General features: G+C 54.2%; 1 protein-coding gene across 2 annotated transcripts in view; it reads left to right on the top strand.

Annotated features, from left to right (window-relative positions):
- The window catches only part of BEND4 (BEN domain containing 4), a 35459-nt gene extending 15514 nt beyond the window's left edge, over nt 1-19945 (top strand). Inside the window, exons 3-5 of one of the 2 annotated variants that reach the window (XM_025450743.3) lie at nt 5084-5175; nt 10632-10872; nt 14276-19945. In XM_025450743.3, coding sequence (XP_025306528.3) covers nt 5084-5175; nt 10632-10872; nt 14276-14493 — 551 coding nt within the window. In that variant the 3' untranslated portion in view covers nt 14494-19945. The remainder of the gene's footprint in view (nt 1-5083; nt 5176-10631; nt 10873-14275) is intronic. The other variant, XM_025450744.3, reaches the window with a different exon arrangement.
- The last annotated feature ends 7743 nt before the right edge of the window (nt 19946-27688 follow it).

Here is a 27688-nt window from a genome sequence, read left to right as displayed (position 1 = left end):
CCCAGTGCAGAGGACACTCGCCTCTGCGCCGAGTTCTCCCCCAGCTCCCGGCCCGGACGGACCCTCTCCCTAGTCCGCCCGGCACATCCCGGGAAAGTCCGTGTCCGGGGAGGTCTTTACTTTGTGCATTGCCCGTTTCTCCCGGGCATCCTGACAGGACCGGCGAGGTCAGTGTCCTCCGAGTGCCCCGAGCCTAGCCCGCTGCCGGGCACGTGACATCTGCACGTGGCGCTGACATCACGTACACAGGGCCCCGTAGGGCCACCTACGACAGAAAGCTCGTCGTTCCTCCCTGCGTGTTCACGGCTCAGGGGCTTACGCTTCAGACACCGCATAAGCAGGACACTGAAGGATGGCATGAGCGCCCAGACGGCGGGGTCATTGGGACAGTCGATCATTTCAATTTCCCTGTAAAGTCATGGGGGGGGGGTGTTTTGTGAGTCTTTAAAGACAGTTACACAGTGAAGTAAATTAAATAGTGCTGGAGGAACTGCTCGGGGTTTTAACGTGCTGATGTGCAGTGAAAAACAGGTGCTCAAGAGCCAGGCCTCCCTAATGGGAATACGTGGAGCTGGGGCTGGGCCCTCCTTACTCGTTGCCCCAACAGAGTCCGTCCGGTGACCCTCAGGGGACTTGCTAGGCTCCTGGGGGTAAAACAAGACCAGCTTGTGTGGGCGGTAGTCACTGGGGCTCTCCGCTCGACGGGGGTGCTTCCGTCCCCCCAGTACCTGCACGCAGTAGGTAATCGTCCCTGTTTTGCAGAGGAGGTAACAGAGGCTAAGACAGGTCGACCAACCTGCCCACAATCACAGTTCCTAGTGCCAGGTAGAGATCATGAAGGGGAAAGCCACCCAAGACTTACTCAAGGACCAATGTCCGCGGGGAGGGCCCTGCAGCCAACTGATGGGCACTAGGAGTGGCGGACAGTGTGGTGCAGGCCCTGCCGGTGTGGACTTGGCGAACCGCCCGCCCCCCCCCCCCACGACAGGACCAAGTGGAGCCATCCGGGCGAGGCGACCGGCCTGTGTCCCAGGGGAGGACGTTCCTCGGCAGGCCGTGGATGCCCGGGGGGGGTGTTTGGAACCTGTTTCCCCCCGTCTCCGTGGACACGGGACATCTTACGAACCTGTAGCTTCTCTCCCTCCTGGGCATTGTACTCCTTGCAGGACTCTGCATTTTCACATGCTGGTGCGTGGGGGACGGGGTGGAGGGTGGAAGTCGTGATTACTGACGGCAGGACCGACCTGGGGACCTGTGGGCTGCCTTACGTCCTCCCTCCCCTTTCATGGAAGTTTTGAAAGGCTCTGGCTCATCTAGGGTCTCTCTAAGCCTGCGGGGCGCGCGGCCTTTCTTCTGCCTAAGGCTTCGGCCAGTAGGTGAAAGCCACCCAGCGGGTCTCCGGCCGCAGCTTCTCGGCCGCGGCGCCCTGCTTACTGTCCAGGATGTGCGTGGGGGGCCGTGGGATGCGGAGGCGGCTGGGGCATCGCAGCTCCCGGACCATCCCTGACCCCCGGCCGCGCCCCGTGAGAGCCAGGGGAGCAGCGTCTGCGGAGCAGCAGGCCACACGACGGGGGCGTTTCCACGATTTCTTCTCGGGGCACTGCTTCCCCCGGGAGGCAGCATGGTGTGGCTGCGGGGAGGATCGAGTCTCTCCTTCCACGGTCTTCCCTCGTGAACAGACCCAACTATCCCCACTTTCCATATGGACTTTATTGGTTTTTTTTTCCCCACACACACACACAAAATGTTTCGTCTGATTCTGCAGCTTCCCTGCATAAACACGGGCAGCCCTGCAAAGAGCCCACTCGGGTGACGTTCCAGATCTGTCCCTGCAGGGCCGCGGTCTCCGCAGGGGCTGGGAAGGGGCCTGGAGGCCTCTGCCCTGTGAGCATCAGGCCCGGGGAGGGCCCCGCACCACACCCAGGGGCTGGTGTACATTGTAAGGGCTGGGGAAGAGCCTTGTCCTGGCCTCCTGGCCTTCAGCCTGGGCCCAGGTACCCACCTACAGGACCCACTTGCCCCTGCAGCCCGTAAATGCACGTGAAATCCCATTTTCTCCCAATGTTTGAATCCGCTGGCCTCGCTCCTAGCTCAGCACTGCTGCCCAAGTATTGGGAGTGTGGGGAATGGGGGAGCTGGCTTGCGGGCCTTCCCAGGGCTGTGCGGATGACCAGCAAGGGAACGGGGGCGGGGGGGGTGGCAGTCCTATAAACGTGCTTCAGACAAGTTTTATGTTATTATTACATATGGCCACTGTAGTTGTTTTTTTATTTTTATTTTTTTTAAAGATTTTATTTATTTACGATAGAGAGAGAGGCAGAGACACAGGCAGAGGGAGAAGCAGGCTTCATGCTGGAGCCCGACACGGGACTCGATCCGGAGACTCCAGGATCACACCCTGGGCCAAAGGCAGGCGCTAAACCGCTGAGCCACCCAGGGGTCCCCCCTGGAAGTTTTTTTAAACTGGTTTTTACAACGACTATGGGAATAATAACTACCCTGATCCTGCTACTAAAACGTAATCATCGCTAATTATTATTATTAACGCCCTGGCGTATTTCTTTCCAGTCTCTTTATGTACATAATTATTCGTAACGTGGTGGAAGTCATGTTGAATATTCCGTGTCGTAAGCGTTTTTAAACGCTTCGTCTAAACACCTTTTTCATAAATATGTCTTCTAAAGATCTATTTATTTGAGAGAGCGCGTGAAAGAGTGTGTGCCCACGAGCAGGGGCAGGAGGAGAGGGAAGGAGAGAGTCCCCACGGGGGAGCACGGAGCCCGGTGTGGGGCTCGATCGCCCAGCCCTGGGGTCACAGTGTGAGCTGAAATCAAGAGTTGGATGCTAACTGACTAAGCCCCCCAGGCGCCCCTTTGTAAACGTCTTAATGACTATAAAATATGGGTAAGGGATCCAAAGGAGTTTCATTCAAATCCCAGTCCATGTGAGTGTTTGCAATTTTTTTTAAAGATTTTATTTATTTTCTCATGAGAGACACGGGCCAGAGGGAGAAGCAGGCTCCCCGCAGGGAGCCCGACGCGGGACTCGATCCCGGGACCCCGGGGTCACGCCCTGGGCCAAAGGCAGGTGCTAAATTGCTGAGCCCCCCGGGGCTGCCCAGATTTTTGCAACTTTTACTAAAACTTAACAAATGAAAGCGAGAGCCCTACCTCACACGTTTCACTTGGCAAATCAGTGACGTGCGTGCGGCTGCGTGTGATTCTAATCGCAAGCCGCGAAGGGGAAATGCTGTTGTTGGGAACCTCCCGCGCGGTTCCGGGTACAGGAGACCTGGACACAGGAGTGAAATGGGGCCCCGCGGGCCACGCGGTTAGTGAAAACCCAGAACTGGAGCAGCGAATGGCTTCCTGGCTCCGTTAGCTTCGCGGGTCCTCTGCTTCCCCCTGTTACTGCCATTAAGCAAAATTCATTCTCCCTCCCTGAGGCATCAGTACGGTGGCTTCGACTTTTAGTAGGTGTGAAGTTCGACATCCTCGTTTACGAGGCTCTGGTTTGACAGGAGACCGTGGGCTTCGTGGTTGTGCAGCAAGTGCTTCTCCAGAGCGAAGACTGCACCCAAAGATAGTGGGACGCAGGTCCAAAAAGGTGGTTATTCAACAAAATACTTTTTTCTTTTTTTTGCCAAGAAGAAAAGATTCCCAAACTACCACTACTTCCTATTGTTCATATCCTTCGAAAGGATGTGGTTGGACATTTTGATTCGTTACGTCACAACGTGATGTCCCCTAAAAAAAACCCCAAAGCTATTAGCAGTGTGGATACAGATGCGATCTTAAAAAAAAAAAAAAAAAAGAAAGTGAGGAAAAACAAAGTGCAGAAAGCAGCAGTGATACTTTAAAATTGGGGTTTAGGTTAAATATTTATTATTTTCTTTAATGTGACAAAAAGAACCTAAGAAAACCCCACAGCTGAGACACACAGTGGCAATAATTCCTATAAATTAGGTTATTAACTAAGCTACCAAGACCTTTAAAAGCAATTAGTTAATACTGTTCCTGAAAGGGCTCTTACATAAATCTCGCACCGTAGGAATTATTTATGCAGTGGTACAAAAAGGTGTCAAGGCTCCATGTCGGGTTAATATCTGTTCGGTTTTATTGTAATTATTCAACAAATGGATGAGATTAAGGCCCAAGAATTCAGTGCAACAGTTGCCAAGCTACACAGCAACCAAATCTGCGTTGGGCCCCGAGGGGTGAGAGCTCTGGCCAGCTTCCTCCGGGTCGGGAAGCAGGTGTCCCCCGCGTGCCCGTCCCGCCTACCGCTGACCTAGGAATGGCTCTGTCAAAAACGGGTATTAGAAACAACAAATACCGACCATTTGCTTCGACGTGGATGGACCTGGAGGGTATGATGCTGAGTGAAGTAAGTCAATCGGAGAAGGACGAACGTTATATGGTCTCATTCATTTGGGGAATATAAAAAATAGTGAAAGGGAATATAGGGGAAAGGAGAAAAAATGGGTAGGAAATATCAGAGAGGGAGACAGAACATGAGAGACTCCTAACTCTGGGAAATGAACTAGGGGTGGGGGAAGGGGAGGAGGGCGGGGGGTGGGGGTGACTGGGTGACGGGCACAGAGGGGGGTGCTTGATGGGATGAGCACTGGGCGTTATTCTATATGTTCGCAAATTGAACACCAATAAAAAATAAATTTATAAAAAAAAAACGAGTATTGTACTATGGATCTGAAACTGGGGAGGTTAGTTTGCGGCGACTTGGGTGCTAACGGTACAGCTTGAAGGCTCCAGGACCCGTCCCTCGTGTGAGTGCCTCACTGATCGTCACTGTCGGCCCAAATTCATCTTGGAGCGCGTGTGACTCGAAAGTTCTCGGTGAATTGTGCTGAGCTGAAAAATTCTCCCCAGACTGTAGCATCTGTTGTGTATTTACAAACGGAAATAACTGCAGATGTCAAACCAAAGAAGATTCTAGTTCCTTTAGAAAAGATTTTTTTTTTTTTTTTTTTTAGTTTACATCCAAACTCTTTTTGAGCCTTAGGCCCTTTCGTTTCCTTGTCACAGGCCAGCTAATGTGTCGTGGTTGCCGTTTCTCCCCGCAGTGCCCTGCCAGACTGTTCTGGATTACCTGAAGACTGTGCTGCAGCACCACAACCAGCTCCTGGTCCCTCAGCCTGCAGACCAGCCCACTGAGGTAGGCTCCTCGCAGGAAGGTAAACGCGGCCCCGCTCGGATGCCCCGCAGGTGCGGCATCCTGATGGCTCACGCGGACACGGCAGAACGGGCTGGCGAGCCCCGCTCGGGGCTGAGGTTGGTGGTTCCCCCGCCTGTGCGTGGATCTCCCGTGAAGGAAGAGCACGCGGGTGTCCAGCCTCAGCCAGGTTCCACGCCGTGTGCTGCAGGTGGGGGAAGGAAGAGCAGTGAACACGGCGGAGGCCGCTCTCGCGGCGTTGCTACGGGCCGGGGGCTGACCGCCTCACCTCCCCTGGCTGGAGCCGGCTTCCAGAAAGCCGGTGCTCTCGGGCACCTCCCATGCGGAGCGAGTGCCCCCGCGCAGGTGCACGATCTCCGTGCCGCGACTTGGTTAGCAGCTGTTCGGGCCCCGCAGGAGCAGCACAGCCCCGCCGGGGCGCGGGGACGCAGGTCGGGTGAAACACGGCACGTTCTTACCGGATTGCCAAGGCTCAGGTTTGGATAGGTGTTATTTTTATCTTGCAGGCTTTATTACTTTTTTTAAAAGATTTTATTTATTCATGAGAGACACAGAGAGAGAGGGGCAGAGACACAGGCAGAGGGAGAAGCAGGCTCCATGCACGGAGCCCGATGCAGGACTCGAACCCAGGATCCTGGGGTCATGCCCTGGGCCCAAAGCGGTGCTAAACTGCTGAGCCCCCCGGGCTGCCCTATCTTCTGGACTTTAGAACCCACACCCAGTGGAAGAGCAATTGTGGTTAGAAATGTCTTGGGTTGACATCAGTACATAAGTGCCTTTTGGGGAGTTAAGTCTTCCTCACGTGGCAAGGGGAGTCGAGGCAGGACCCTCTCGCATGTCCTTGTCACCCCTTCCGCACTCCTGTGTCCAGTTCTGGTCGTCCTGAGGCTCCGTCCCTGGGCCAGCCGTGGCGCACGTCCGGCCGCGCACCTGCTCTTCCGCCCTGACCCGGGCCTCGCGGCCAAGGGCACACGGGGACACGCTGCTTTGCCCGCGTCTGCAGGGAAGACACCAGAGGGTGAAAAGGGGGGAGTGGGTCTCGCGCCCTGGGACTCCCAGCTCCGGGTGTGGGGTCACCTGCCTCCCCCACGGTTAGGAGGGGCCCTGTCCCCGTCTGCCCCTTCCTTGCAGCGCCCTGCCCCTGGCCCCGCCACTCTGTGTCTTGAATTCCATGGAACCCTCATCAGGACCACGCTGAGCCCAGTCCTGCGAGTCCTGCCACACGGATTCCGGGGCCACGCACCTGCCCCACCCCGGAGGTGTCCCCCCCTCCCCCGTTCCCGTTGCCACCCGCACCAGCCCGACCCGCATCCGTTCTATCAGCACCACGCTCCCCTCCCGGGACTCCCGCAGCCAATGTCCCTTGTCACCCGGTTACTGAGTCACTGCGTGCACACCCTGGAGTCTTCCCACCCTGAAGACTGGCCTGCCTTGACCCCTCCCTCCGCCTCCATCATCCCCCTTCCCTCAGCTTCCGTCGCCGGGCACAGCCCGTCAGCCCTTGCCCCTGCGCCGCGGTGCCCCTGCTCCCCGGGCGGCCTCCCGTGTGCCCCGCAGCCCTGGCGTCGAAGGCCCCTGCAGACTGGTGACCTCATTTTTTTCTTAGTCATTAAGCCCTTGAAAGACCGGTCTGCGTTCGTGACTTGGTGACCCCGCTCTTGGTTTCCACTTGCTCTTCTCCCCGCCGTCCCGCCTTCACCCCGTCCTCTGGCTGCGCCTCCACTGCTGGAGTCGTCTGCAGGCGGCGGCGGCCTTCCCAGCTCCGGCTGTTGGCAGGGGGCGGTGGGGGGACCTCCCTGCTCCGTGCGCGGTTTCTCTGGCCCCGGGGTCAGGAACCTTCTGGCTCCCCGGGCTTTTGTTGTGCTTGAAGGAGCCCTGCGTGCACTGTTGTCCGGCGCCAGCCTTCGTCCCCTCCCGCGCCCCCTCTCTGCTCAGGTCCATTCCCTGTGACCACGAGCCCCGTGCAGGTAATGGGCCCCAAAGCTAGATCTGGGCTCCGGGTGCCCCGCTGCCAGCCGCTGGGACCAACCGTGGACGCCCTGCACCCTCCGGCCCCACCCGGTTCTCCCGGGTCAAGGCAGCACCAACCCCACGCGGAACTCCTTGAGCCCTCACGGCCTCCGCGCCTTCCTCGGCCCTGACGCCTGCTTGCTCTGCAGCCTCGCTGAGGAGCCTCTCCCCCCGCGCTTGTCCCTGGACTATGGCAGCACATCCTTCCCCTCTCTCATTTTTGCTCCCAGAATAGGGTCCACATTTCTGAACTTGACATTTCTATTGTACAAAAACAAAAATACTGGGGATCCCTGGGTGGCTCAGCGGTTTAGCGCCTGCCTTTGGCCCAGGGCGTGAGCCTGGAGTCCTGGGATCGAGTCCCGCGTCGGGCTCCTGGCATGGAGCCTGCTTCTCCCTCTGCCTGGGTCTGCCTCTCTCTCTCTCTTTCTCTATCATAAATATTTAAAAAAAAACAAAAACAAAAATACTTCCAAAAAGCCCACTTCCTCCGAGAAGCACTCTCCGGTAGCCACACCCTCCTCTCTCTGTGCCCACACAGCACATTGTTCCTAAGAGTAATTCGGAAGTTACTTAAATATTCACGCAAACCTTGGTCTTCCATTGGTTTGTGGGTCTGTGAATGCAGGAAATGAGCGCTATTCATCTTGGGTTTTTTTTTTTTTTTTTCCTGACTCCTAGATCAGAGTTTAATAACCTGCTGGTGGTTCATTGAAGAGACTATGCGATCAGATTTCTATAAAAACGTAAAAGTTAGGGGACACATCTACATTTCCTCAGGATGGGAATATTTAGACTTTTATTGCCCGTCATCGCCGTCATGACGCTGTTTCCACCGCCGTCTCAGGCGCACGGGCATTTTTCTCATTAGAGCTATTGATCCCGTTTTATTTGTTAACCAGACTGCAGCAGCGTGGTCAATCCCGTCCACCACACAGGCAGTGTCTGGGTTGTGGGGGGCTGTCCGTTACTTTCTCCTCTCTTTCCCTTTTTTCTGGAAAAAAAATCGCCTCCAAACGGTATTTCTCCGCTTACGGAGAGCCGTTGCGCTCTTCTGTGAGTGGATTCTTCTTCAGGACTCAAGGAAGCTCCTTCCTTGGGTCGGGAGCTCCCTCGTCTCAGGCCCCTCTCGTTTTGAAACCGGTTCAACCCTGGTCGTAGGGGCAAGCTCGGAATTCGGGGTCCAGGCTCCCCCCTCCGCCTTTTGACTCGTGAGACCTTGGAAAAGGAGTTAGCGTCTTCGGTCAAACCGCTGTGGGAATCCGGGCTTGTGCCCGATGAACTCAGGCGCCCACAGGGAAGCTTTACATCCAGACCTGCACACTGGGGGGCGCCTGGGAGGCTCCGTGGTTGAGCGGCCCAGGTGATGACCCCGGGGTCCCAGGATCGAGTCCCGTCTCGGGCTCCCTGCCCAGCGGGGCGCCTGCGTCTCCCTCTGCTGCTCTCCGTGCTCATGCTAGCTCTAGCTCTGCTCTCCCAAATAAAACCTTAAAGAAAAAAAAAAAAAAAAAACTTGCACAGCATTAAATAAAAGGTTTGCCAAGCAGCTGCTCGGTCTTCCCGTCTGGGGCTGCCGGGTATGCTTGCAAGGAGCACGGCCGAGTGATCGCCCAGGGCACACGTTGGCAGGAGCCCTCACCCCCGGGAGCCCCCCCGGCCCCCCGTCTTTGTTCCTCTCCCTAAAGTTCTCTCACGTTGCCAGTGAAAACCCGTCGGAGGCTCTTCAAACGTCCCAGTGCCACAGCAGTAGAAAGAAGGAAAGGGAGTCCCCATTTAGCCGCTGTTACCAGGCCCCGGCCGTGGGCTCATCTCCCGTGGGGACACCGTGCCCCTGCAGGCCGGGTGCTGGTGGATCTGGTGACGGGTGCTGGTGGGTCCTTCCCCGGAGAGACCTTGACACCATCTGTGGGCTGAGGAAGCCCCCCGCCCGCGCCCCGGGGCCCAGCTCCTCCTCCCCGAGTGTGGGAACCCTCGGGGGTCCTCGCTCCCCGCCGCCTCCCACCGTGGCTGTCTGGCCCTTGTCTTTGGGAGGAACACCACTGTCCTGCGTGGGGATCCTCCGCGCGTCCCCGGCCCCTGGGCCCCACAGCTCCCCTCTGGCTTCCCCGCCAGCCCCGCCGCCCTCTGGCCCTCGACGGCGCCAGCCCAGGGGCTGCTGTGGCTCCCATGTGCTCGCTCCTAAACCCATGACCGTTCACTTCTTCCCGTTTCCCATGCAGGGGAGCTCTGGTCCCCCCCGGTTAGTGGAGGTCACTCAGGAACCCACGGGAGCCGCAGAGCCAGGTTCCGTGCAAGCTGCCGCTGTTCTACACGCAGAGCACAGACCACGGGCGTCCCCGAGGAGGCTCAGCCGCGTGCTGCCGGCGCCGGGCTCTGGGCCCCGCGGGCCACCTCCCCAGGGGCCCCGGCCCGGCCTATCGCCCTCTCCCTGCTTACTAACGGCACTCTCTGAAATAAACCCCTATCGGGCCCAAACAGTGCCCAATTTATAACCTGTAGTCAATTTGCAGAGTTGTAAAACTGAATGAATTTTTCCTTCTTTATTTTGAACACCTGAATTACCGAGGAAGGGAGTACATTAAAACCGAGATCATGGGTTAATTAATTTGTCCTGGACTGTAGAATTTTATGGACAACCGGAACTAAAGTAATGGTTGTGTAGGTGGAATTGACTAAACATGCCTTATAAATGTTACAGAAATTCCTGTAATTAGTCCCACTGCAGCTATTGAGCCTGGGAATTTTATAGCAGACATAAATTAAGAAGATGAAAAGGAAGAAAAATTTTGAGTTGACACAGTGGCATTTGCAGAAGCTGTAATTTGACGAAAGCTGGTTTGCATTATTATTATCCATGATGACTTGGGGGGGTGGGGTTCACAGTTTCCCTCCTTTTTTAAATTCGCTTTTTAATGCTGTTTCCACTATTACGCAATGGCTATCAGGTGTCAGGCGAATTAAACATGAGTAGTACCTTTACGAAAATTAGACCACCAGCATCATTTCTAAAAATACTTAACCGCCAACCAGAGGATGAAGAGACCTGTTTGATCACACTCTTCAAAGTCATTTTTTTTGCATATTTTAATAGATTGAAAAGGAAAGTTGTGGGTTATATTTAAATAGTGTTCCCTGTCATTGGATCTTGACACATTTTAACCTACCTGTTAAAATGCAAGTTATAAATAGCTCCTCTTTCAAAGGTGTTCATTATACCTCATTGGCTCTTGTTATAGAAAATGCAAATGTAATTTGAAAAGTGCCCGTTCTGAGTGTGAGCAATTACCTGTGCTCTTCACTACCTGGTTCATTGTCAGCAGAGCCACTTGGTTAAAAAGCATGTTTTGCCTTTGAAATGGAGATCGCCTTGGCTGGCTGGCTGGCTGGCTGGCTAAGAAGGTAATGAGAAAATACTTTGGCTTTTCCAGGGAAGCAAGCAGCTGTTGAACAACTATCCTGTCTACATAACGAGCAAACAGTGGGACGAGGCTGTAAATTCTTCAAAGAAAGACGGGAGACGGCTCCTTCGATACCTCATCAGATTTGTTTTCACAACCGATGAGCTTAAGTACTCATGCGGCCTTGGGAAAAGGAAAAGGTCAGTGCAGTCAGGAGAGACAGGTCCCGAAAGACGCCCTCTGGATCCAGTTAAAGTAACATGCCTCCGAGGTACTGCATCCTTCCGCTCAGCGTCACCATCTGTGGTCTCATTTCACCGCATTGGCTGTGGCTACCCCCGTGCAAGTGTTCAGCCTTTACTGTATTTTGATTTTTTTTTTCCCCCACTGAGATCTTTATAGGCTTCCATGTGGCCCATCTACTTGGTATCGAGAAGTCCTTTCAAAACTCTTCGTTTGCTTTAGCCTTGGCGTTCTCACTTAATGGCACATAAGCATTGCATAGCACCTCATGTTTCACGCTTTAAATTCAGATTTTCTTTGCTGCCACAGAAGGCCACCGCCAGCAAACTGGAGCATTGGGAAACGCACAAGAGGAAGGGGAGATGTGGAATATTTTTAAAAATTAGTGAAATGATCTATCCCGTTTGCCATTTGCAGCCTGGGCCCCCCCCACCCCCTTCCCAGCTACCTCCTCCAGAGGACTCGGCCTCAACTCCTTAAATTTATTTAGAGTTAGTTTTCCTTAAAATTGGGTTGTCTCAAGTATCTGTTGCCCAGTCAGCTTTATTCTGCTAGGTTTTTTTTTTTTAAGTTTCTATATTAAAGATCCTGCTCAGAGAATAGTGCTGCACCAGTATTAACAGCTGATCCGCACCGTGGCAGGTCAGGAGAGGGAGAGGAGGAGAAGGGGGGAGGGGGGGTAGACGGCTGATTCGGCAGGTGCACATAAACACAGACGTAGGCAAGTAGAGGCGCTAGAGCGCCGACAAGAACACTGTTCACACCTGAAAAATCCATATCAAAAAGCTCAAGTATTAGCCTGTACGTGGTTCAATAGTAATTTCATTGGTTGGGAAAACTTAGTAATAATTTACTCTGGACAGGGATCAAAATATTTCCTGATGAGGAGGTTGCAGCGAAGAAACAGTATTACTGATAAGGCCTTGGTTTACAGAAAGGACATTCCAGCAGTCCCTCGTGGGAGGCCCACAGCATCCTGGAACACTAGCGTGCCCGAGGCACGTGGAGATTTTGTGAGCAGCCGAAATGGCTCAGGCCCAGCCCCAGCTTGTGACTCGGCAGGTGTGCAGGGGAGAGGCAGGCACCGCTGCCCATCTCCCCCACCCCAGGTGATTCTGGTGCAGGAAGCCCATACTGAGAAAACCACCTGGAGTGAAAGCACCTGTGTCAAGCAGGCACAGGTGCGCCAGCCTGAAAGTTCCCCTTGCTCAGAGTGGGCGATGGGCGGCACGGCCAGGTCTGTCCTAGCAAACTAGCCTTAGCCTCCTTTATTCCTCGATATCATCAGAGCCGACAGTGACTCACCGAGAGTAACCGAGGCAGCCGTGAGCTTGGGGCTCTCCTGGGGACACTGTACCCCAAGTGGCTCTGGGGCCCGTAGCGGGCATCAGGACAAGGGGCCTCACAGCTGTATCCCTTTCCAGGAATTCTTACTAAATGTTTTATATTTTAACCAGCAAGTCCATGAAACAGGGATTAACGTACATCCCAGAGCACTCGTGCTTTGCCCTGAGAACGTTGCCTGAGCCGCTGTGACACGGACACAGCCCAGGCTGGCTAACCAGAACCTGAATTCTACAGCTCATCCTCACCTGGGGACACGCACAGGCCTCCCCGTGCCCTCAGGTGGAGCATTCATAGGCGAAAAAGGGTGATGGGAACTTTTACATACTAGTCCCAAAAGCTGAAATCCCAGGGCCTTCCTCTGATCCAGTTGGGATTCTTTTCATAAAGGTTTAGGCCTGGGGAACCCCAGAGAGGACATCCATGTTGTGGCGAGCAAGACTGGAACAGCCCAGGGAACCTCAGGCCTCTGGACGCTAGTGATGGGAAGCAGGGCGCTTTGGGGAATGGAACCAAACTCAGGGCTGACCTTCCCCCTAGAGGGCCAGTGGACATGTGTCCGGTCTGTGTAACCGAAAGAGCTCTGCGTTTAGCCTTTAATAGTCTTTTCCACAATATCAGAGAAGGTCCTGTGTCAGCAGCAGACGCTGACCGGGGGTGGGGGTCGAGAGGCATCACAGAGCAGCGCGTTCCTGGGGTCGCAGGGTCACAGCATCCTCATCCATTAGCCTTTATTTCCTTGTGTGGATGTGAGTAGGGAATCCAGACAGAGACCGGGAAACCACCACAGCTACTCGATACCTGCTGAACACAGTGGGGATGTGGGGGGGACAGAAGAGCAGTAGGGAGCTCCCCATCCATGTTTGCCAGGCCTGGCCCCCACTAAGCCGTCTGATCTTGACAGTTTGGCAGGATGAGTTGCTGAATAAACCCTGTTCTTTCCCTTCAGTAAAGGGCTGGGGCTCAGGTAGGCGAGGGAGGCTCCCCCCTCAGGCTCAGGATCGAAGGGGATGCCAACAAAGTCGGCGGTGCCGCCGCTTCTCTGCTAAGCTCCATCTGTCTACCAAGACGGGCGAGGTTCAGTTCGGGATTTTGGGGGTCCAAGCACTTGGGAAGCGTCAGCTTCTCCTAAGGGCAAACGGGGCCAAGATGACACGCAGTCATTTCAGACAAACCCAGTCCTCTGACCAGACCTGCTTCTGTCTAGGAGCAGTGTTGGAGAAGAGCCGGGGTGTATAATAGGCGCTCTGGGCTTCCAGTCAGCCGTTCAAAAAGGACAGAGTTTGACTTAGGACTTTTTTCAAAATTGCTCACTTCAGTTTCCCAGTGTCCCTGTTAGAATAGCGAGGCGGGAGTTGTGTACGTGCCCAGCCCCCCGAGCACACGGAGGGGAGGATCCCGCGCGCACCGCCCAGAGGGAGGCTGAGTGTTTCCTGAGAGTCTTAGTTACCTGTTACCCATTCGCCCTTCCAGGTGTGCTGATTGCTTTCTGGTGAAATGAAATATTTATAGAGGAAATCTCACTTAAGAGATACTTGTCAGTACACGTGTGGATGTCCCGATTAGAGAACCAAGCACAAGCTTGGGAACGCGGGAAGAATGTGGGGACCCCTTCGGAACCACCAGCCAGACAGGTTCTAGGTCGTTGAGGTGTTGTGATCCTGTTACACTTAGTCTGCAGATCACTAGCTGGCTAACGAGTACGGTGCTGATGGTAGTTAGGTAACGTTCCCGGAGAGAGCTGACATCCTAGAAACGAGAGCGGGTGCCGACGGGCTTCAGACGTACTCCGCAACGTCCACCGCGGCCCCTCTCACCAGTCAGATGTACCGTCCACTCGATGGCAAGTGCTCCTTAGGAGGATCATCCTCTCACTTGGCGTGGTTTTTACTTTTGCACGTGGGTAAAAAGCTTAACGTGTGATTAGTGGGGTCTAGAAGTGACATCATCACAGAATTACGTTGGGTTTCCCATACAGTTCTTCTTATAGAGCTTTTCTGTAAATGTTTAAGCAGCCTGTCTGTTATCTTCCATAAAAACCAGCTGTTTTTTTCTCTCTCTCTTTATTGTTGTGTATATTCCCACAGAATTCATTAGGATGCACTGTACCTCCAACCCTGACTGGTGGATGCCCTCGGAGGAACAAATAAACAAAGTGTTCAGCGACGCTGTGGGTCACGCCCGGCAGGGGCGGGCGGTGGGGACTTTCCTGCACAACGGTGGCTCGTTTTATGAAGGGATCGATCACCAGGCTTCCCAGGATGAGGTCTTCAATAAAAATTCCCAGGATGGGCCTGGGGATTAGTGGACAAAAATCTTTACACCGTAGCGGCTGGTCCTCTCAACAGTTCCAGTTGTCCATGTGCTGTCCCCGTCCCCTGAGAGTCCAGAGCATGTCCTTCTGTCAGACTGTACACATCTCAAACCTTAACTCTCTTGACCTACTGCCACAGTTCCCAAATAGAAATCCATTTTGGGATTGTTTGGGAAGTCTATGGAACCTACAGCAGACTTTGGGTACATTATAAAAAGAAAAAACAATTGAATTTAATTGATTCCTAGCTAGACAGTGAGGGTGGAAAAAAAAATCAGTGAGCTACTGGTCACCTGTCTGAAATCTTCCCGTAAGCACTGCTTCCTGAGCAGAGCCCGTCCCCGCGGAAGATGGGGTTAGAGGCCCTGCCCGTGAGAGAAGAGACAGACGTGCAGTTATTTTAAGGGACAATGAACAAACATTTTCTTTAGTTTAATTCAAATAAGTTGTCTCTCCATTTTCCAAAGACTTGAATTCCTACTTCTCAGCCAAGACCTAGGGTGGGCGACACTGTCACCTGTTGGCAAAGCCTGTATTAAGCCTGAGAACAGAGGTCGCTGCTAGACAACGATTTGTTGGAAACCCGCTGGGTTTGTTTTTGTGGTTGTTGTTTTTTTTTTCAGTTTTTTTATGAACCTCACCCCACCCACCCCACCCCCAGCCCAAAAATCTGCCCTGTTGATCAGAAAGGCTCTGGAGTTCACAAACAGTAAGTTTTCGTTCTGTTCAGTCGGGAAACCGCCAGAGATCCAAGACCCTTTGCAGCTGCTCGGTTTCGTAGGTCCACCGACCCACCGTTCCCACAGCCTTAACTCAGACTTTGTCGACGCAATGCCAAAGTGATGGGTTGAGCAACGAGGATTTCAGTCACTGGAGGCCAGACAAGTGGTGTGACTGCTGGTGGTCACCGATTGACCGGACGTCCTGGGATCACATACACAGCCGCAAGGCCATTCTGACAACTATGCAACGGGCTCGTCTGTAATTTCCCTGAAACGTGAGGGTCTTCCTCTGAGTAGATGTGTAGACTTTGCATAAGCTTTTGTTTCTCGTTGTCACTGTTGAAAATGTTTCATCCCGACTGTTTTTGCTGTTTTGTGCCTCTTCCCCCCACCCCCCAGGCCCCCCACCCGATCTGTTGAACACAGGCTCTGGCTAAGTCAACACTGAACCACTCCCACGTGTTCTCTTCTGTTGAATTTGTTGAGCTCCGTCCGTGAAATTAGTACTGTCCTTGGGAGCGTTCCTCCCCCACAGACTGGAGATGGTAGAAGCTGGTTCTGAGGGCTTGAGGTTCGGGGGGAGGAGCAGCCTCCTCCGTCACCCCGACTCTGTAAAGCCTAGGGCTGCGTGGGCAGGAGTTGCTGAAGGTGCCTAACGTCGTCCACCAACGTGATGAGGGTTTTGAAAATCGGTCGGAAATTCATTGAAGGTGTATGAGCATCCGTTTATAAAGAGGGTTTTTTGTGAGACCGTAAATTACCATTTATGTTCAGTAATTAGCACCAGCTGTATGCACGGCCCTGGAAGTAGGTTCTCCTTTAGCTTCTGTTATTATTAGCTTCATCCATTGAAGGGTTTAATGTTCATAGAGGTGGTCCTTTGTCGGATCTGTTGAGTCCTGTGGGGAGAACTAGTATCTCGATCCCGTTTGGGGCACGTTGGCTTAGATTTGTAAGTAAAAGGATGATGGCGAATGTGATGTTAGGGGAACCAGGAGACCTCTGCCTTCGGCAGTCCAAGGAAGGAGGAGACTTTTAAAATGTTTTCAGAGGTCTGGGAAGTCAGTGCCTTATAAGACTCTTTGGTGGCAGGAAATCCTGGCCAGACGCAGACTGTCCCCGCAACCTCCTCTGTCTTTCCGTCCTTGCTTTTTTGCATCAGGCGCTCGCTGGAGCTGGCCAAGCAGCTTTAGGCTGAGTGGGGCTGGGGCGCCGCCTGCTCGCGGCCTGGCTGGCCTGGTGCGGGTCGGCCCAGCCCCGGGGCTTGGGGGCCGCCGTCAGGGGCCGCTGTGGGAGCCTGGCTCACGGCGGTTGCCTCTCGGTCGCCTCATCCCTAAATCGGGGCGTGCAGAGGATGTTTCCTTATTTGTGGTGAGACCGTGTGGAGCGAGGTTTCAAAAGCTCACCACCAAGACCGGGGGCCGTCCCCGCTCTGTCCCCCTTAGCCCTGATGTCCTTGGAGACCTGAGGACGTGGCTTACGCTTGGCGCCTTTGGCAGTTGGTGGATCGCTCGTGGCTAGAAAGTGTAGCGTCAGCTCATGGAATCCCCAAGTCGCTGGGCACCGGCACCGACGGACTGAGCAGCCCGGGCTGCGGCGGTGCCACCTTCTCGGGGGGGGGGGGTGACCCAGGGCTGGCCTGGCCCCAGAGGCTCACCGCCGCCTGCCCAGAGCTTCATGTGCTCCGCGACTGCCGTGACCTGACAGCCTGCCGGTGACACAGTCTCGACGTGTCTCATTGCCCCGAGGTAAGGGGACAGGACAGGGACTCTGCCTACCTTCCAAGCGGCCCGAAGCCCCAGATGCAGCGGCGCTGGGCGCAGGAGGCCCTCGGGGGACCCACGGGAGGCAGCAGGCCGGAGGCTGCGGAGGGCAGGGCCGCTGGGCCGTGAGCAGCCCCACTGGACGCCGTTGCCGGACGCTGAGAGGCCGGTGACGGCGGCTGCAGAACGCGGCTGCCCCTCCTTGGGAGGGAACTGGGAGACCCGTGGAGCTGCTTCACAGCTGCAGAGCGGGCGGGTGCACTTCGGTCCGGATCTTCGTTGGCCCCTCCTCGGCCATAAGCACAGGGGCCTAGGGGACTGTCAGCCTTGTAGAGGACACGTTGCTAGAGGTGGGAGTTGGCCCGGCTCGTCCAAGAGCCAGATGCGGGTAGAACGGGGTATGCGGCCCAGTAGCTGTTCTTGTGATACCTGACGTCTTCCCCAGTTCTAGACAACAACCCCAACCTGGTGAACCGCAGGTTCGTGACTTCTGCATTCTCCTCCCGCCTTTGATATCTAGTCCTCCTCCCTGCTGCTCTCAGAACCCGGACGGAGCATTACGCGAGGTGAAACACGCATGGTTTTCAGAAAAGCAAACCTACATTCGCCCTCATTTGGGTTTTACTGTATAACCCATGCTCTAGACTCTAACCCTAATACCCACCAACTACCTCCTTAGTTTTTTCTTAGATTTTAGTCATTTGTTAAAACCTCAGTCTCGGATAACTTTATTTGTAGAAAAGACTGAAACTTAACTTTTCTCGTTCAGAGCTGTGTCATTTCACAGTAGAGATCTATGGTTTTTGACAGCTCTTCTACACAAATTTCAAGAAATGTAATAGGAAACGATTGTGCACATATGGTGCAAGCCTCGCTGGTGTGTGTTTAACGTGGCAACATTTGCCATAACTGCTTGGCAAAGCGTGTCAACTAGAACGCTGGAGTCAGAACCCTAATGTAAATGTGTCTAAACAGGGCTATGTCGCATTATGATATATTTTTGTAAACATAGCCGTGGCTTCTTACAGTCGTGTAAGTACTGAATACAAATAGTCACTTCCCTTGGAATGATGCAGGAAAATGCTACCCTGCCGGTGGCCCTCTGCACAGTTACTTGCGTTGTCAGTGGCATTTGTGTTTCCTAGAGGCTGAAGGATTGATGCCAGACAAGGCGGGGTGCCCACACCAAGGCCCCAGTACTTGCCTTCTAGTGTGTAAAACTCAAGACCGTAACTGATACCATCTACACCTTAGAGGCCACCTCACCCTCCATAGTGAACTCAACTGCATCCAACAGTGAGAGGACTGGACTTTGTCCGTCTAACTAACGACCAGCTTTGCCTCCTGTAGCACTAAATTTACCAAATCTTTTTGGTACAAGTGGCCAGGTTGGTTTTCCTGGTGACCATCCATAGCTGACTGATACAAGGTCTAGGTGTTCACGGAGTCACAGTTCCCCCTTCAGCGTAATTGCCCCAGTACAAGTGGCCATGTGGGTGTTGGCCACGTTGGAAAACCCTTCAGGCCCACCCCAAACCTCTAACAACCACCCTACTAACTGCAGCTGATACTCCTTGAGTTCTCGTGTGCCAGGTTCTCTACAAAGCACTTTAACGCATCGTCTCCTTTTGATCCTCGTGACTGTCCTCCGAGACGGTTACTCTTGTTACCCCAGTTTATCCGTAAGGACGCTGCCCAAGGTACTCAGCTAGTAAGCGATCCCCTTGGGCTCAGGAAGCAGGATGACTAGTTCAGTTTCCCCCAGTAGTCAGAGTTCTCAAAGCCCACCAACAGTCTGGAATGGATTGTGTTTGATTTATGGCATCGAGGGAAAGATGATATTTGTGTTAGTAAAAACCACCTTTAAGTGTGTTGACACTTCAGTAGGACCCTAGAAACCATACCTGTTCTGGTAACTGCCCGGGTTTCCACGTAAGACTTGACTTGCGTGAGAGTCCATGTTGACTAGAAGTGTTAAAGTAGTGAAAAAATTAAAATTGCTGATGTGTTCACCTTTGTTTTGTAGGTTCCCTGTACAAAAATGCAGGGATTTAAAGCAAACATTTGAACTCAGTGGAGTGATCTTCTTTGGGGACCCATAGATGTCAGAAACGGCACTGGGCATCGGTTAGCTAACGTTTCCTTCAGTTTGCGCCTTTGTTGTGTTTGTAGCCTTAGAGTCGATGAGTCTGGTTTGGAAGAGAGGGATTTAATGTACGATGTCACTGTGAGAACCGTTGTGAAGGTTTTGTAGGAAAATATGGTAATCTGTGGACCCTTTCCCGTAGTTACTGGCTTTCACATCTCTGGGGCTGTGCTTGAGTTCAGGAGCCCACCAAGGCCATGCGGGCCCAGCTTGTGTTTCTTGGGAACAGGGCGCGCCAGATGGTGAGACGGTCCTGAAACTTTCGAGGTCCTTGGTCCAGCCAGACCCTGCCCAGTGTAAGCACTGCCTCTGTCCCTCTTCTCTGGAGCTTCATGTAGCAGCCTGACATTGGGGCCAACTTGCCTTTACTCTATTTTCTATGATGAACACTTGTGGAGAAACTGTGACAAATCCATTGATCCTAATATTTTTATTGTTGGAGTCCTGTTGATTCTCTATGAATAATTTCTATTCGATTGTACTGTGTAGAATTAATACCCACTAGGGATATGTTAATAAAACTATAAATGCATAGTGTAATATAGAATAGCAAGATTTTTTTGTGAACAATTTATATAGAAAAGTAAGTTGTTTTTTAAGTGTTAGGCACATTTCTTTTAGGAACTTAAAATGTTATAAGAGTTTTTTAAACATTCAATATTTTTAATTATAAGAAACATTTGTTACTAGAGCCAGTTATTTCAGGTGTTCTAATTGGAGTATTGATTTTATTACCTCATATACCTCTAGAATGCCACATGTTCTGTTGGAGATAAAATTGCACAATAAATGTCAAGTCTCTGTTAAGTGTTTTAACTTGTTCTTTGCGTCTTTCTTCAATTCATTCAAAAAGCTTTTCTGCTTGTCTCTGGGTCCTGAGCAAATCCTATGTACTTAAAACCCAAATAAGTACAAGACACTCCAGTTATGTCAGAGAACTGATCAAAATCATCCAAAAAGTCGTGTGATCTAGTGAACGAAAAAGACACGCGGTGATGATGGAAGAGTGGCATATGGAATCCAGGAGGGCTTCTTCCCAGTATTTTGTACATTGACACTTGAAACACGACTTGTTTCCTACTCAACAGCACCATCCTACCAGGGAGAAAAAAATCCTACAGCTGCTACTCATGACCTTTAAAATTGAACAAATGTTGATTGTTCATGGTTTTTGAACAGTGATCTGAGTACAAAAACAGAACAGTTATGGCCAAGGTGGCATGATAGTAGCTTCCCCCTGTTAGTCCTACATAAAATATGAATGTGACATATCACCCACTATAGAATAAAATTGAATAAATGTCATTTCACAAATCAGACTTAAGTGAAAACTGAAAATACTTGCTTCATTTTAGGAAAAATACAAAGCTGTGATTTTTTTTTCAGTAGAAGATGCAACATTTCAACCAGTTTTGGATGAAGCAGTAACTTGGTCCGAATTATTCAGGTTTCAATTGAGATATCAATTAAAATGGAATTTATCATTATAAAGTATTAAGAGGATTGTTAAGTAACTTGTTTTAAAATATTGTCAAATATTCCACTCTTCTCAAATATTTTGAATATTTACCTCAGACTCACGGGGTGAAACTTCAAATTTAAATACTTTAAAAGGTATCAGGGACAAATTCATCCAGGTTGCAAGACACAAGATCAGTATTCAAAAATTAATTGCATTTCTATGCACCAGCGACAAGCAACTTGAAAATGAATTTAAGAACAATTCCATTTACAATAATATCACAAAGAGTAATATACTTCTTAAGGATAAATTTAATAAAATAAGTCCCAGATCTGTAAACTGAAAACTACAAAACATCAGTGGAAGGAATTCCAAAAGGTCTAAATAACAATGGTAACAATGCAAGGACGTGATGGTCAGATGTCTGCGCTCCTGGAGACGACCGACGGGTTCGCTGCTGCTCCTGTCCAAGTCTCAGCAGAATGCTTCGCAGACACGGACAGGCCGATCCTGAAATTCATGCGGAAATGCAAGGAACCCAGATGCTCGACAGTTAGACATCCTTACATTGATGCTCCATTGGTTTCTAACACAAAGCCAAGACCGTGGAATGGGGAAAGAATAATCCTTTCAACAACTGAGCTGGGAGCACGTGATCTCAGATCACAGTTGGGGGCCAAGCCCGGGTGGCTCAGTCAGGCGTCCAGCTGTTCATTTGGGCTCAGGTCACAGTCTCCAGGTCATGGGATGGAGCCCCGGGTTGGGGCCTGAGCTCAGCTGGGGAGTCCGCGTGTCCCTCCCCTGGTACCCCCCCTCGCCCCCGCCGCCCTCACAGGCATGGCTGGAACCTCCATACGTTGCTGGGCAGGACAGAAGGTGGTGCGCTCATTTTGAAAAACTGGCAGTTGCTTGAAACGTGTATTTATAGGGCGCCCGGGTGGCCCAGTCAGCGAAGCGTTGGACGTCAGCCAGGTCCTGATCTCGATGTCCTGGGATCCGGCCCCAGGTTGGGCTCCCTAGTTGGTGGGGAGTCTGTCTCTCCCTCTCCCTCTGCCCCTCCTCCCTCGTATCCTTTTCTCAAATAAAATCTAAAAAAAATCTAAAAATCTAAAAAAAAAAGTAAGAGAGTCAACATGTGACCCAGCGGTCCTACCCACCGAGTAGACTTGGAGGGTTAAATGCGTTGTACATACGTGTTTGCAGGAGCATTCTTTATCACGGCCCAAAAGTGGGAACTGCTCAAGTGTGCACCAGTTGATGAACGGGTAAACAAAATGCGTTAGATGTGTAGCCACACAAGGGGTGGCAGCCGTGAAACAAGTGCAACAGCAACACCTCGTACGACATGAACAGGCCTGGAGAACATGTTGATGCAAGAAGCCAGACGAGGGCCCGTTCGTTCCGGGGCTCTGTGCGTATGAACTACGATGAGTCCTCGGTACCGGGTGGGTCGAAAATCCGGGTGGGTCGGTTTTAGGGTTTGCTGCCCAGTACACGGGCCATGTAATGAAGGAACCAAATGTCTGGGGATAGAATCCCGAGCTGAGACACGTTCACCCGGTGTGTTTACTGGGGGCCCACATCCCGGGACCCACGCTGGTCCGGCCAATGGCTAAATACCTACGTGGAGGACGATGACAAAGACTCACTGCGAATTAGGAGTAAACCCCAAGCTCCACGGAGCAACGTTCCCCTGCAACAACACGCTGTTGGGGTCCCAAGCCTGAGACGGTGCCACCAAGCCTATGTGTCCGTCCCAGCAGGACCGTTGGCTCTACCTCTGCCAAGGTACGTGCCGGCTCGGGCGGGCCTCGGCCTGCGTGACTTGCCGCGCTCCAGTCCTGTTGGATGCTCGTCCCCCCCACCCTGCACACGTTTAAAGTTGCACAGACCTCAGGCTCCATGTTGGTGGGACCCACCTGGCGGTGCAGGTGGCCCCAAGCGCTTGAGAGGCACTCGGCAGAGACGTCGGGGTTGTGGCAGGTGCGGTGGCTGCAGGGGCCCGGTGCGGGGCTCAGCCCAGGAGTCAGAATCCCGATCCCCTCTTCTCCATCTCCTGTCCCCCCAGCTGCACTCGCCCCCGTGCACACCAGCCCGCACCCGTGGAGCCGCACGAAGGGACATGGGCCGCTCGGCTGCGCCTCACCGGGACCCACACCGGGACCCCGCCAGTCGGCGTCCGCACCCCGCCCGGTGAGTCTCCGGGAACTGCACACTCAATGCAGCAGGCCAAGTGCTCTCCTGGACCGCCGCCCGGCTTCCTGGTGGGTCCGCGGGGTGAGCTAGCACCCCCACTCTGCGGAGGGCCGCTGACGCCCACGAGCACTCAGGACGCCGGGGCTGGTCGTGCCCCAGTAGCAGAGCCAATGCCACCCGGTGGCCACGCGGCCGGGGAGGCAACGTTCTCACATGCCACCGCGGGGCTCCCGGGGCAGGTGGTGCCGCAGGACGCGCCCGAGAAGAGGGTGAGGCGCAGCAGCTGGGCCGAGACTGCAAGCACCTGCTCGCTGTGCCCGGCCCGACGGTCGGACGGTCGGACGGCGCCTCCCCTCGGTTTGCACGGAGAAGCCCGGCACGTGGAGGCCTGAAAACAGGTGGTGTCCGCGTGACCCCTGGGCCCTGGCGCTGCTGCAGCCCTCCGTGCCCAGGGCCTGGATGGGGCGCCCATGAGGCCCCGCAAGGTGGAGAGAAGCGCGTCTACTGCGGAACCCGAGGCTTCGTACTTGGGAGGCGCCCGACTGTAGCGCGTTTGCGCTGGCGGGGCCGCGGCCCGGAGGCCAGCTGGGCGACACACGCTCCTCCTCGCTGCACAACCACGTCCCAGCCCAGGTTGGTGCGCCTCTTGTCTGCTTTCCTTAGTCGTAAAAATCAAAATGTGTCAAGGCACAAAAATAGCCAAGACTATCCCGCTGTCCTCGTGGCGAGAGCGCGATCCGAGCAACAGGACACTGCGTCCTCGAATGGAAGCACGGCGCCCGGAGCTCGTAACTCTAAATACAGGCGTTTCTCCAAAGCTGGGGTCCTCTTGGCGACGATAAGGGACTCACAGCAGCATCTCCAGCCTCTGCCGGAGTCTACGGAGGAAGGCGGCCCGCAGAGGCAGGAGGGTCGGGGCAGGAGACGTGTCCTACTCCGTCCCTCTTGCACCAGTGACGATTCATTCCCCTTCCTGGCAACACAGAGCATTTTCAATTCAATTGAAGAAAAACAAATAATCATGTGTTTGATGGTGGGTCGTATTGTGTTTTCTATTAGCGTTTTGTGCTAAATAATGACCTTTCGGTTTCTGGTGTATGTTTGGATGGACTGTCATTCTGTGACTGTAGAAAGACGCGGAAGCCAAAGGCAGGCCGGTGCTGCGCGGACCATCCGACAGATCAAGAACGGGCGGGCCTGGGCTCGCTTCCCCTCGGGCCGGGTCCCTGCAGCGGGACGGGCTCACCTGACTCATCACATGGCAGATACGAGCCCTTTAGCGTCAGGACCAGTCCTCTCTCCCCAGATGAACAGACGCCAGGGTTTTCCAGGACATTCCCAGGGGCCCTGGAGTCCCCGAAAGCCCCCACACCGTGGTCTCCACGTTAAGGACCCTCCATCTAGAGCCTTCTCTCTGCTCGGAACCACCCTGCCCTCCGTGGCCCATCTCGTGCCTCTTCCTCCTCTCTCCTGGCAGCAGGTGCTGGCACAGAGGAGACCCTACAGAGGGAAGTGTCGGCTCTAAATGTTGGGAGCAAAATGGCCACATTATTAGCCTGGAAAGCGGGTATTAGAGAGACAAATGGATGAGCCACTTTCAAAATGAACATTGCTCTCTTCACCAGGCATCGTGCTGCATCGTTATCGAAACAAAGCAGCTTTGCTCCCCGCAATACCCGCAGCCCGAGTGTCGCACCCCCGCTCCCTCCACTCGCCGCCAAGCTGATCTGCGGGCCAGTCTCATGGTGACACCCGGCGGGACACTGATACAGACGTTCACAAAGGAACGTGGTTGAAGGGCGACTACCCTGTGCCAGAAACAGCCGTCCCGTGTCGTTAGCCAGACACACCCACCCGTGTACACTGCAGGTGCCGGCCCTGGACTCCGCCACCTGCCTCATTCCCGCCCTCCCCCTGTGGCCCCCCGCCCCGGCTCAAATCAGAAAGGCAAATGGGGTTGTTGGGGAGCCAACCCGGGCACGCCCTTGTGTCCAGCGAGCACATGCTTCCATCGCCTCGGTGCTCGGTGCTCAGTGCTCAGTACTCAGTGCTCGGTGCTAGGTGCCTAACCACAGCAGTGCTTGGGGAGGATGTTTCAAATCCAGCCACTCAAATGGGATCCTAAAATAAAGCGACTTTTACAAACAAGGAACCAGATAATGATCCAGGGCTTCCTGAAGACCGTTGCTTTTCGTCTCCTGCTCCGCTGCTTCCGCAACGGCTGACAACATCCAGCTCTAGCTCCGTCTCCCTTTGCAGCTGTCCGAGCCACACACCCATTTCCTGTTTCCTCTCGCTCTTTCTTTTTCCTTTTGTCTTTTTAAAGCCTCTGCCGTGTACACACCACGCGAGCGGCTCTCCAGCCCCATCACCAGAGATGAGATAGGACACGGAGCCAAAGCACCGTGATGTCGCCGTCACTGCTCGGGATCGGCCACCGGGCTGTGGCTGGAGAGAATCGGAAACCGCCCCCGCGAGGTGCGCGGGTGTGAGCGCCGCGGGGAGCCGGGCCTGGCCAGCTGCCCCCGACACAGCTCGCGGTGAGCGCAGCAGGTGGGCTGCCCCAGCACTGCGGGTTACCCCGGCCACGGCACACGCTGTGCACACCCGGGGGCTCAGTCAGCTCAGCATCTGCTGCTTGGTTTGGGCTCAGGTCATGACCTCAGGGTCCCAGAGTCGAGCCCCGAGTCGGGGTCCACGCTCAGCACGGAGTCTGCTTGGGAGTCTCCCTCTGCCCCTCTCCCCGCACGTGCTCACTCGCTCTCAAATAAATAAACAGAAATTTAAAAAATGATAATAGGGCAGCCCGGGTGGCTCAGTGGTTTAGCACCTGCCTTCAACCCGGGGCAAGTCCTGGAGACCCGGGATCGAGTCCCACGTCAGGCTCCCTGCGTGGAGCCTGCTTCTCCCTCTGCCTGGGTCTCTGCCTCTCTCTTTCTCTCATGAATAAATAAATAAAATCTTAAAAAAAAAAATAGGTCATCCACACCCACTTGCTAACGGAGAGCCTGAAGTGTTTTCTTCCGAAATCCTGTGGTTAACCTGCATTAGAGTGAATGCTCCTTGGTTGCCTCTTCCCCCTGGAGATCACTGCTCTTTCAGCCGAGGGGAAGGAGATGATGAGCGACCCTCAAAGTCATCGCAGGCGACAGCCCTTCCTGCCCCAGAGACTGTACTAGAAATACCTCGTGAAAGAGAAATCGCTCGGCTCCGAGCACACTAATGCTGAAAGGATCGTTTTATTACTAAACCGTGTGACTTACTGTCCGCTTCGGGTTTGGCGTCTTCATGATACTTTCAGAGTCTTCGGTGGGTTCGGTGGAAGATGACTCGGCCACTCCCACTGAATTGGCGGGTAACAGTGAAGAGCCACAGGAGCGCCCTGGAAACTCGCAGGGAAACAGGCGGCCCGGCCACGGGAACAATGCCCCAGGCGTCGGGCGCACGTCGGTCATCCTGCTCTCGCGGCCTCCTGTTGCTCACTAGCGCTTCCGACGACGACGTTGTAACTACGTGTCAGTGCGCATCTTCGAATCACGTGCACACCCCAGGAGACCTTTAGCCCCATGACGTCGAGGCACATAATTGATTTTCTTGCCTTTTTGTATATTGTACTGGGCGCAGTGGCCACACGTGGCCTTGGAGCCCTGGGATATTTCGTGGCACATCCGCGCACCGCGCCCCTATACACGTATGTACACGCGTGACCCACACGACGCTTGTAAAGGTCTGAAGAGGCTTATGGGAGACAGTGGAAGTGTCCTTGCCGCGGTCAGTGGGATGATGCGGGCGGAGGGCGCTGGGGGCTCCGGCTTCCCCTCCCCCGCGGGTCCCCTGTGAGGCGAGACAGATGTGGGCAGGCCCGGGGCCTGAGCCTGTGCAGCTCCTCCGTCACCTGAGTGAGAACCACCCCGTGACGTGGGCGTGCAGATGCATGAACGTCCATCAGATGCACATGTGCTGAACGCTGAGGCTAGGCCGTCGGGGTCATGCCACATGCGAGCACCGACAGGGCCTCGGGCGCACACACACCGCTGGAGGGCGGGGCTGCAGGGGAGGCCAGCCCAGGACACGGGACACAGGAAGGCCCGGGACCAGGACACGGGACACAGGAAGGCCCAGGACATGGGGCATGGGAAGGACACTGGGCATGGGAAGGACACAGGGCACAGGCACAGGAAGGGCCAGGCCACAGGGCACGGTAACCCTCAGGACATGGGGCACAGGAAGGACACAGGTCACAGGCACAGGAAAGGCTGGGACATGGGGCACAGGTACCCTCAGGACATGGAGTATGGGAAGCCCCAGGACATGGGGCACGGGAAGGATACAGGGCATAGGAAACCCCAGTATATGGGGTACAGGAACCCTCAGGACGTGGGACACAGGAAGGACACGGGGCATGGGTGGGTGTGCGTGTGTGCAGTGCATGCATGGTGTATGTAGTGCATGTGTGCGTGTACGCAGTGCATGCACAGTGGGCATGGTGTGGGTGTGCGTGTGCATGGTGGGTGGGTGTGTGCACACAGTGTGCGTTCATGGTGCATGTGTGGTGCGTGTGCGGCGTGGGTGTGTGTGCGGTGCATGTGGTGTGTGTGTGAGTGTGCACAGTGGGCGCAGTGTATGCAGTGGGTGTGCAGTGTGTGCACGCAGTGGGTGTGCGTGTGTGCGCAGTGCGTGAATGGTGTGCACAGTGTGCGCGGTGCATGTCTAGTGGGTGTGCGCAGTGTGCATGGTGCACGCGTGCTGGATGTGCACAGTGGGCGCGGTGGGCACGGTCACCTCCCGTGCACACCCGCCTGTTTGCCGAGGCCCACCGTGTCCTCCCCCTTAGGCTCTGCGCGGGTGGGTGTCAGCACGACCCCGCTTCCTCCGAGACCTCGGGCCTTCGTGGCGG

Source organism: Canis lupus, chromosome 13, assembly GCF_003254725.2.
Source record: "Canis lupus dingo isolate Sandy chromosome 13, ASM325472v2, whole genome shotgun sequence".
Taxonomy (NCBI): Eukaryota; Metazoa; Chordata; class Mammalia; order Carnivora; family Canidae; genus Canis; species Canis lupus.
The sequence above is the reverse complement of the archived record's forward strand: the minus strand, read 5'-3'. Positions and strand labels throughout refer to the sequence as shown.